Source organism: Strongyloides ratti, assembly GCF_001040885.1.
Source record: "Strongyloides ratti genome assembly S_ratti_ED321, chromosome : X".
Lineage (NCBI taxonomy): Eukaryota > Metazoa > Nematoda > Chromadorea > Rhabditida > Strongyloididae > Strongyloides > Strongyloides ratti.
The window spans coordinates 2,212,143-2,224,594 of NC_037309.1; the positions used below are offsets into that span (position 1 = coordinate 2,212,143).

General features: G+C 16.8%; 1 protein-coding gene across 1 annotated transcript; it reads right to left on the reverse strand.

Annotated features, from left to right (window-relative positions):
- Positions 1–6,656: 6,656 nt before the first annotated feature.
- Positions 6,657–9,894, reverse strand: SRAE_X000046900 (Cation-transporting P-type ATPase family and Cation-transporting P-type ATPase, C-terminal domain and P-type ATPase, A domain and HAD-like domain and P-type ATPase, transmembrane domain and P-type ATPase, cytoplasmic domain N-containing protein; the record flags this gene model as incomplete). Its single annotated transcript, XM_024644817.1, has 2 exons — positions 6,657–9,803; positions 9,856–9,894. 2 exons carry the CDS (start codon positions 9,892–9,894, stop codon positions 6,657–6,659), a joined length of 3,186 nt encoding a protein of 1,061 aa, XP_024510338.1.
- Between the last annotated feature and the right edge of the window lie 2,558 nt (positions 9,895–12,452).

Here is a 12,452-nt window from a genome sequence, read left to right on the forward strand (position 1 = left end):
AAAATAAAAATAAATGTTATTTTAAATTATGATCAATTTTAATAAAATATTGATAATATATTTTCTAATCATTGTTAAAAAGCTTTATAAATAATAATAATATGAAAAGTCAAAACAAATATTTAGGAAACAAAAAAACAAATAAAAACTTTTTTCAACTTTACAAATGAAAATATTAATTTGATTTTTTTTTTATTATATTAATAGATATTTTAATATTAATTTAAATGAAAGCCAGAAATTTATTTTAGAAACAAATTTAATACAATATCAATAAAAATTAAAAAAATATATATATAATATATATATTTACATAAAAGCATACATTTTTGATATTAAGTATCTCAACCTTCAAGCCATATTTAAAATTATTTATATACTTTTTTTTCCATAGAAAAAAAAATATAAAAAATAGTGTATCAGAAATATAATTTATTGTATTGATAGTCCAATTTGAAGCTGTGTAAATTTTTTGAAATCAATCAATTATTTTAAAATTATTATCATTTGTTACATTATTGTTGGTTTTTTGTTAGTTTATTCCTAACAATTTTTTTTAATATTGTGTTATAGAAAAAGTAATAAGTTATACCATACTTATCTTAACATACTTTTAAAATAATTAAAGTTACAAAATTTATATCAATTGTTTTTTTTTATAATATTATTATTGTTAATTTTATTCATTTTAAAATATATAATGAATATAGTAATGTTAATTTAAAAATTTGTTTCTTTCAATTTACTTTTATTAAGACATTTGACTTACTTTTTGATATTACCTATTGAAACATTCAACTATTATTATTTAGTTAGATAAAATTAAATTATTGTATGTTGAAAAGATTTACATATTTTATTTTTTATATCATTAAAAATAACTATATAAGAGTTGGTATAAAAATCACAACTGATTCATACATCTTAAATATGAATGAATATGTATACAATTTTTTTTTTCATACAATTATTTGGTTACTTAAAATTTAGCAGAATATTTAAAAATTTGTATTGAATATAATAACTATTAGAATATTAAATTTAATAAAACTTATTGCTATTTGTTAAAAAATCTTTTTTATTTGGTATATTTTTAAAGAAAAAAAATTTTTTAATTGAATAATTGTTATTGTAAAATATAATATTTTAGTCAAATGTATTAAAAGTTATTATAATTAGTTAAGTAGCATATCTCATTGACAAATTAAATTTGCTAAAGTATATAAATTAAAAAAATTTTCTATAATTAAAACATGTTTTATTTAATCATTATTTTTTAAACAAATAATTTGTGAACAGTGTTTTTTTAAAAAAAATCTGCTTCTAGATTTAAATGAACAACATCAGTTTGATTATAGCATTATTAATTTTTTTTTAATTTTAAAATTTAAAAAATTATAATGTGTAAAATTATAATATTATTTTAAATATTATTATTTACATTTTAAAAATAAATAAATTATTATTTTTATTTTATAGTTTTTATTTTTTAATATATCATTATAAAATAATATTTATATTTATGTTGTAATTGGAAAAAAAAAACTTAATATTTTATCAAGAAACTTAAACTTATATCTCAATTTATTTTTAATAGATAAATTAAATTTAATTTTATTAAAATAAAAGAAGAAATATATCTTTTGGATAATAATAATATACTTTTGTTTTTGGTTAAATTATCAATAATAATGAAATGGAAGGTTGTGATATATCAGTATTTTATTATAGATAATTTTAGTTTTACATAAATAAAGTATTTATAATTTATAGCAATTGTGAATCTTTTTCAATTGGTTTTTTAATGATAAATAAATCTTCAAAAAATATATTATGAAATTGTTATCAATGTATAAATTACATAAAGGTTTTTTAATATTATCAATTTAATGTATTTTTATTTAATATATCTTATATACATACATAGATTTCAATTTAATTGTAGTTAAAGAACATTTTTTCTATTCGATTTATAAAAAATATTTTTAATTATAAATACAACGTTTCAGAATCGTTTTTAATATAGAATTGTTTCATTCATTATATATGATGAAAACATAAATGTACTTTCATTTATAAAAGACAAGTGATTTTTTCTATATAAAAAAAAATGTGTAAAGTATAAATTATTAGTAAGAATATTGAAAACTTATCATTCATATTTTTAATTATGTATAACTTCATAAATAATAATAAATTAATATTTCTTAACCAATTTTTTTTTGTTCAATTTTAAATAGTACGAATTCGAATTAGATTATTTTTTTTTATTAATTATGTATATTCAAAAATTAAAAATTAATGCTAAAGAATTTGTAATTTTCAATGCTTAATATATCTAGTTTTTCCTTGTAAAACATTCTTTAAAAATAATTACATTTTTTTTATATATTTTTTTTTTGATATAGATTAAACATTAAAAAATAATAATTTTATGTTATTATAAAAACATATATGGTACTTTACAAAGCATGATAATCAAAATAATAAATTATTAAACAATCTATTTTTTAAAACATCTCATTAACTTTCTTCATCATTTTATTAAATTCATTTCTTTTTATTATTTTTTAAAATTATAGAATAAAATGAAAAAATATTTATTTTTAAGAAGATTTACCATAAAAAGTTGTTTCTTTAGAAGGAAAAAAAAACATTATTTATATTTAGATAATTACAATTTTTTTGTAAATACTTTGCAAATAATAAAAAAAACATAATATTTATAATATAATTTATATTTTTTTTTTATAATTTTTGTTAATTTATACTCCTAAAAATTAATTTACTTATTATATATTAGATATAAGATAGTTATATAAATAAAAACTATTATATTATCATGTTAGAAGATTTATACAATTTAATAAACTAATGGGATTATTTAAAAATTATTTTTTGTGTTATTACAAAATTTTTTGAAGTATTTTTTAATAAATTAATTTAATTTAAAATATAATTTTATACTTTTTATGACAAAAATTTATGCCATCGAATCCAATAAAAAATTTTTCATTATTAAATAATACTTATTAAAATCTTTATATATTGATAAAACTTTAAATATATAGTTAAATTCATTTAAAAAAAAATTTGATTATATGTTGAGATGATGCTTGTTTTTTTTTTACTCATAAATATTTTTACAGGTGAATATATGTATAAGCTTCTTTTTTATTTATATAAATACTTCATTTATATTTAAAAAAAAATTCTTTTGTTTATATTGTTTACCTAAAGTCTTAATAAATAATAATGATATATTCATATTATTATGATAAAAAAAAGTATTAGGTTTAAAGTATCAATCAATATAACAAAAATTTATTTAAAGTAAAAGTAATTAATGTTTATTTTATAAATATATTTTCTTATTTTTAAAAGTTTCTTGACTACTTTTATATTATAAAATTTATCAAATAAATTATAACAACATAAAAAAAAAATTTTTATACAATTATTAAAGTGACAAAATGGTTACATAATAATTTCTTCTTTTATTTTTTTTATAAATTATAGAAATAATATTCATTTTTCTTTATATTTTTTTTATACAAATACATTTTTTTGTTTAAATTTAACCCAAAAAAAGTTATACATAGGGTTAATAACTTAAAGTTAATTATTGTTCTTTTCTTACAAATTAGAAATATAGTATTACTGGTAAATCTTATACTATCTAATTTGTCATTTAAAATGATAAAAAAATTATAACTTTATTTGTATATTATAAAAAAATTTTTCTTTATTATTTCCAAAATATTAACATTTTTATTATTAATTTTATTTGTAAAATTTAAGTTAAACATAATAAGAAATTTTTTATAGAATAGTAAATCTTATCAGAAACACGGTACTTTAATTTATTCATAAAATTTTCTTTTCATTATAGAACTTTTAAATATTTCTAAATTTTTAGTTGATGGATAATTTCTTTTACTGACAGAAGGACTACTAAAATATCACTCACATATCCATTTAATTTTATAAAGTCAAAACACATTTTTATATATTTATTCAGAAAACTCTCTTTAATAGTTGTACTTTATTTAATTTTTCTTTAAAAGACAATATAAAAAATATGTTATTTAAGTTATCATAACTTATAAAAATCAAACTATTTCGATTAAGTATAATAAAAAATTTTATTAATCGCATGAAAAATAAAATTTATTAATAAAAAATTAAAACTTTCTATGTATATTTTTAACTTGTAAATATATTTATGTTTTAGTAAAAATTTTAATATTTAATACAATATATAAAGTTTTGTATCTAATTTTAAATTAACTTTAATATTTGATTTTTATAAATAACATTTTATATACATTGATCATTTAAAATAAATTTACTTTTTTAAATTAAATAAATTTTGTTGTTTTTTTTTGGAAACTTTAAAAATACATGTGAATGTATAAATTAAATTACTAATACAAAAATTTTACACTTTTGTTTAGTTTGACATTTAAAAATAGTAACATCTAATTTATATATATATATCTTTTAAATTTACTTTATCCTCATTTTTAAATGTGATACTTTTTTTTTATACTTTAAGACATAGTATTTATAGTATTTAAAAAAATAAAATAATGGCAAAAATTATCAATTCCTCTATAATATTAAATTATTATTTATTCTATCTAATTAATTTACAAATAATATAATCACTGTTACCAATAATAATCATTATTTTTTTTCTTATAATTATTTTAAAATGTTTGATAAATTATTAAATATAAAACACCATTAATTAAATATATTTATTTATAGTAATTTTCAACTTATTAAATAGAAAAGAAAATTTATGCAATTATAATTTTTTGTCTTATAATTAATATTTTTTGATTAAATTATTAAATTATTACTTTGTGATGTGTAATTATTTGAAAATTATTCATTTCTTGATGATATAATTTGATAGAGTATGATTAATTATAAATAGAGATTTCTTTGACATTTCTATCAATCATATTTGACCGCAATATATAATAAAAAAAATAATAAATATTAATATATCATAATTAAATATTTATCGTTATTTATTATTCAAGAACACAAAATTATACTTAATTGATCAAATACTTAGGAATGAGATTTTTTTTTGTGTCTTTACTTGATATCATTTTAGAATATAAATAATGTAGTTAATATAAAAAGAAATTATTATTAACATACCTACTAATAGAAAAACTTTTAATGTTACATGTTAAATTCCAATTAATATATTTTATTGTTATTAGTAAATGTAAATTATTTATATCACTTAAAAATTTATAGGTTGCTATTAAATAAACATAAAAATGATTAATAATAATTTTTAAAAAGTTTATTTTTTTATTAATTCAATAAAAAATATTAATATATTATTTAATATAAATATTTATAGTAGTTTGTTAAAATATAAATGTATAATTTTTTATTTAATTTTTAAATACTTAACGAAAAATTAAAATTTTTAATAAAAAAAAAAATAATAATTAGAAACTGCATATTGTTTCTTATCGGAAATGAGCTTTTATTTTTATGTTGCATAAAAACTCGCGCTTCTGGAAATGATGTAATTTTTAAAGATAAATTTAAACGCTGCTTCGTTTTTAAAGATTTTGTTATTTATAAACTAATTCAAATGCTTGTAAAAAAGTGTAACACGTGAGCACGAATTTTTGAAAATATGGTGGATAATAAATAGTTTCATAATTTAGTTTGTTAAATTTTTTGAAACTTCTTTCTTTAAACATGAAAGTTCTTATTTTCATGAAATATTTGTTCCTTTTTAATAGACTAAAAATAAGTTTTTTTGAATCAATTTTTTTGATTTTGGTCAATTTAATAGTTAACATTTATATAGCATTTTTGTCTTTATGATTAGCTAAATTTGATCAAAAACGCTAGTTTGTAAAAAAATTAAAAGACTTCTGATAGTTTTCTAACAGGTTGGTTTATATTGAATTCAAAAGCGCTTTTTAATTCTTTTCTATTAACGATCAAACTTAGTCACTTACTGTCTTCGTTTTCAAGACCTTCATTTCTTAACAATCGAAGCATTAAAAAGATTCCTGTCAAAAATATTCTTTATATTTTATTTAATTTTTCCAACGATTGTCTCTCTTTTTACTTAAAAAGGAAAAATATACAAATATTACGTATAGATAGTACTATATAAAAATTAAAAAAAAAGTGATAAACTTTTTTTCTGGTATCTTTTATAAATTATTTTGTAGAGGAGATTCTTAGGAATCCAACAAAATGCTTTACTTCATTAAAACTTATCTAATTTTTAATTAAAGCCAGCTGAAATCGTTACGTATTTATAAACATGTTTTTATAAAAGATAATTTAATATTATATTTGATTTTTTTTTATTTGCTATTAAATTTAATTAAAGAAATTTTTAAGTAATATAATTTTCTTTAAATCATACAAATTTTTAAAGAAAATAATATTATAGTAAAAAATTAAAAATATTTTTAGCATATACTATTTATAATATTTATTATATTATTTAATTATTAGTTAAACAATTTTCTTATTTGTTAAAGAAATAATTAAATTTAAAAAGTAGTTTAATAAAAAAACAAATTTATTTTAAAAAGTTAAAAAAAAAGCATATTGATTTGTACATTTTTTTTTTATCATTTATTGATAATATAATTTTACCAAGTAAATACCTTAACCCATAAATACTTATTGCTACGACGTATTAAAAATTTTCTGACTTCATTGTATAATGTTATAATTATTCCTGTTGCAATTGCAATAATATAAACAAAGTATGGTGGTGGTTTTATAAATAACCAATTATTAATAAATGGAATTGTTAGTATGAGTGTAGTAATAAGTATTTCAAATAAGACAGCCAAAATTAGGACTTTATTAAATTTTGGTTTTCTAAAAATAGAAGTTCTATATGTAGCACAACTAAAAATATGAAAAACTTGTGATATTACAAGTGTTACATGCCATGCACCACTAGCTTCTTGTATAATTTGTTTATCATTTGGTATTATTGATATATTTAATGATGAGATCTGTGATGGATAAATACCATAATGAAGATAAGTTAAAAAATATGATAATAAACATCCAATGCTCATTACAGATCCTATTTGAATATAACAATATGATAATAATTTCCATGGAATTAAATTTGATTTAGTTTTTGCTTTAATTTTTGGATTTTCAAGTTTATCTTCTTTTTGATATATCAATGATATAGAAGGTGGTAATTCAGTAATTAAATCAATTAAAATAAGTTGAATAGAATTTAAAATTAGGGGAAACTTAAATATAAATATCATTAATGTAGGAAGTAATTGTGGTAGCATATGTGAAAGTGTATATGCAATACTTTTATTAAAATTTTTATGTAAAAGTTTTCCTTCATTTATACCTTCTGTTATTGCTTGAAGTGTTGTATCTTTTGCTATAACATCAGCAGCTTCCTGTGCTAATATACTACCAATAGCATTAACAACAATTCCTGTATTAGCTTCTTTTAATGCTGGTGAATCAAGAATACCATGACCAGTCACGGTAACTTTTTCATTATAATATCTACATTTTTTAACAATTTCTAATCTATCTTCTGGTTTTGTTCGAGCAAAAAATACAATACCATTATAATTTAATAATTTTTTCCAATGATAATCATTTAAAAGATGTAAACTACCACAATGAATAACTTCTACTTTTTTTTCTGATCTTTTATCAATATCATCATTACATTCTTTTGATGATAATTTTATTTTTTTTTCATTAATTTTTTTTATCATATATTTACCAACAGCTTTTAATGTTTCTGGATGATCACCTGAAGTAACAAAAAGTGATATACCACTTCTATATAATTCATTAATTGATTTTTCAAAATTTTTTCTTATTAAAGTTTCAATACCTATCATTCCAATAAATGACCATTCTTTATCATTTGAAGTAATAAATGGACAATATATTTGAAGCATCTTTGTATTATTAAAATTTAATTCTAATGGTGCTAAAAATTTTTTATATGCAAAACCTAAGCAACTTTGTTGCTTCTCAGCTAATGATAAAAAAGCTTTTTCAAAATCTTCTTTTATCTCATTTGTAATATTCATTTCTTTATTATTAATATATATTGTAGAACATCGACAAAATAATTCTTCAGCAGCCCCTTTAACCATAAGTGTATATGATACATAAGGAATTTCATCAATGAAAGATAAATTATTTTTATCTTTTTCATTTAAAAATATAATTAAATGTGTACGTGATTGTACTTCAAATGGTTCTTCATATACAATTGTATTTATCTCACGTAATAATAATAATTCTTTAGTTGTTATAAATTTTGTTATAAATTTTAAACAAGAAACATCTGTAGGTTTTCCTTTAAAATATTTACTTTCTAAATTTTGATCTAAATTATTACTACTTTTTTTAATAGTATCCATATTAATTTTATTATTATCTGAAATATACATATTATTTGAAAAATTTTTAATAGAAGATCGTGAATTAGAATGATGTTCAATAACACCTCTATTACATAAACACATTATTTCAATTAATGTTTTTAATTCAAAACTTTCATTTATTATATCATTTTCAATATCATCATCATCATCATCATTATTTTCTTTACTTTCTTTTATTTTTTTTATTAAATCATTTGAATTTATTATTTTATTATTATACCATATATTTCCTATCTTCTGTTCACTAGTATCCATAATTGTATTTTTATCACAAAGTAAAACTGTTGTCTCACCAAATGTAACAGCCATTTCTAATTTTTTTATAAACATATGTTGTTTTCCAAGTCTTCGAGCTACAATTATTAATTGTGTTGTTAAAATAACAGTTAAACCATGTGGAATATTTGAAAGGACAATTACCAAAAAACCATTTATAAAAAGTGTTACAATATCAGAAAAATTATTAATTTCATTTAAACAAACACCCAAAAAAAATGTTAATAATCCATATAAAAATGATATTATAGTAATAGTAATAATAAATACTTTATGTTCTTTTTCTAATGTTGTTTTTTCTTTGTACTTATATGTATGTTCTTTAATTAGTTTTCCAATAATTGTATCATTACCTGTTTTAACAACTAAACCTAATCCACTTCCTTGAATACAATAACTACCTTTATAAATAATATTTCTTGATGCATATACTTCAGTATGTTTATCTTCAACATCTGAAATATATTTAAATGATTGTGATTGTCCTGTTAACCATGATGATTCTATTAATAAATTTGATGATTGTAATAATCTAACATCAGCTACTAATCTATCACCTTCATTAACATATAATAAATCTCCACATACAACATTAATGGCAGAAATTGTTTTAATACAATTGTCACGTATTACTTCACATTCTTTATATATCAATTTTTGAAAACTTTTAACATGTTCAGATATTCTTTTTTTTTGTATTAAACTAGCAATGCATAAAAAAGTAAGGACTGTTGTTAAAAATATACTAATACTTAATTCCATACTTCTTTGAGTGTTAAGAAAGAATATTAAAAGACAAATAATTGCTGAGAATAACATTAATAAACGAAATGTGTGTAAAATTTCTAAGATAAATGATTTAAACCATGTAAATGGATTTTTGACTTTATAATTATTTCCTAAAATAATATTTTTTCCTTCTAATGATAATTTAAAATCAGCTTCTTCAGATGTTAAACCACGACTTAACATGACATTGTCAATATTAATTCTTGATAAAGGATATATATCTGCTAGATCTTTTATGTCTAAAGTATGTTCTGTTAAATAATATTCTTTAAATATTTTCTAAAAATAAAATTTAATAAGTAACTTAAAAAAAAATATATTTTAAACTTACTTTAAATAAATTTCCTTCATCCTTACTATTTTCAGACATAGATTGTAATCCTAAAATTAAATGAAAAATTTTTAAATAATTTTAAAATGTAGAGAACACTAAAGTAACATTTCAACCTTTTTTTTTATGATGATAAAAACAATTACTAATTTAATGCTTAAAAAAAAACAACATTGTAAAATTGTATGATGTATATATATATATATAAATATATATATGTATTTATATATATATATATTTTATTTATTAAGAATTTATAATGAACAATAAAATTAAAAAGTGCACATATTAAAAGTTCACTTTGTCTACTTCATATAGTAGTAAATATAATTGTTAAGACATAAAATCACTATATAAATATGTTTTAATCATTTATTATATCTAATTAAATAACTTTTGTAATAAGTAAAGTATTAAATTTTTAAAATTTTTATTTCCAATACCACCGTTATTAAATTTATTTATTTATTACAACCAAAAATTGATGATCTTCATTAATTTTTAAAGTTAAAGATCATTTTTTAACGAAACACTTAAATTTACTTTCTTTTTTCATATATTTTTATATTTATAATAATAATAGTTATTTTAAATATATTATTTTGTATGTAATAAAATTTTATAATTATTATATACATAAGTTTATACACATATATGTATATATATTTAAAATTAGAAAAAAAAAACATGTAAAAAGTTTATAAATAACTTTTTAAAATACATATTTTTTTTTTAAATAAAGAAAAATATAATAAATATTTAAATATAATATAAATTTAAAACAATACTTTTAAATGATACATAACATTCTCAAAAGTGAGAAAAATAAAATTTTTGATGAAAATGATAAGTAATCTTTTATAAACAGGTTACTTTATTTTGTTGTATATACCATAAATCATTATATTAAATAAAAATTTCAAAGTATTTAAAAAAGAAAAATACTATGTCATGCTAAATATGTATTGTCAAAATAACTTTTAATATATTAGAATTACAACCTTGTATCATGTTTGATTTTTTGACTCATTAATTTTCCATTTTTAAAATTAAAATAATTAACTATGTATATTTAAATGTGATTTATAATTTTTTAAAATAACCTTTATAATGAAAATAATGTTTATATTTAATAGAAAAAGTAAAAAAGTTTATATAATTTATAATAATTAATTAAATTCTATGTATATATATATAATAAAATATGAAACAACTTTGTTATTTTATATTTTAGATAGAGAAAACTTTGAAAAGGGAAATTTTATATAAATACTCGTTAAAGTACTCGTCAATCTCATTAACAACTCTTTTGAATTTTATTTCCAATGTTTTAAGTACAAGTAAAGATGGATATATTATAGTTCTCTTATTAAAATTATTTTTGAAAACTTTCTTATAATAATAAATAAATAAAATAAAAAAAAAGCTTTTTTTTCCTTAGAAAACTATTTTAAAACTTTACTGTTTCAACAATTTAATATATAATCATTCTAAAATTTTTATATTTTTTGTTTTTTAATGTATTAAAATTTGTTATAGAAAAATTTTTAAAATTGAAAATTTGTTTTATTTTAGAAAAATTTACTGATTATACTATTATAATAATAAACCATATAATGTAAAAAACTTTTTTTTTTCTAATCCATCATTAAATTATTAAAGAAAAAAAAAAGTAAAAATATATTTTGTAATTGGAATTTATTCATTTTAAATTTAAATAAATAGATATTTTTTTGTCACTAATAATTACTTTTAAAATATATTCATTTATATTAAACATTAACCATATTTTTTAAACGTTTTTTAACTACATCATTTATCTAAAATTTGATCCTATTCCTTATCAGTAATGGTAAAAATAAAATGACTAAAAAATGTACTTTTATAATGAAGTATTCATTCTAGAGGCTTTTATGTAAAGTGATACTAAATAACCCGTGATTAATATATTACAAAGAGAGAAATACTCACATCATGTATCATATTTAATATTTGTCAAATTATTGATAAAGGATATCTTATTTTTAGTAATATAATTAAGAAATATAAAGCATATCTATTATATTTAGTAATCTTATATCTTTAATCATTTTTTTTATATTATAAAATATATAAAAAAAATTTTTTTTATTTTTATCAGTTTATTAAAAATAAATAAAGGTAAAAATTATTTATACAAAAATTATGTCGTTTTAATTATATATTCTTATATATATCATTAATGAGTTCTCTTCTATTAAAAATAAATTTTACTAATGTTTTAAGTACATTTATACTTCAGGAAATCTGTCTTTTGTTGGTTCTATTTGACAAATGCCTTAAATTGAACAAGAGCTATTATATATGTCTAAAAATGTTACTGACTTTATTTTATTATAAAAGATATATTTTTGGCATTTCTTATTTTATTGTCATATTTTAAGATATAAATACTATTGTTCTTAAACTCATTTTTTTAATATTAAAATATTCTATACATATACATATACATTATATATATGAAAATTTATTTTCCCAAATAAATGTCAAAAATTATTAGTATATAAATATTAAAAATCAAAAAGTATTTAATAATAAGATATATATTTTAATTTTTT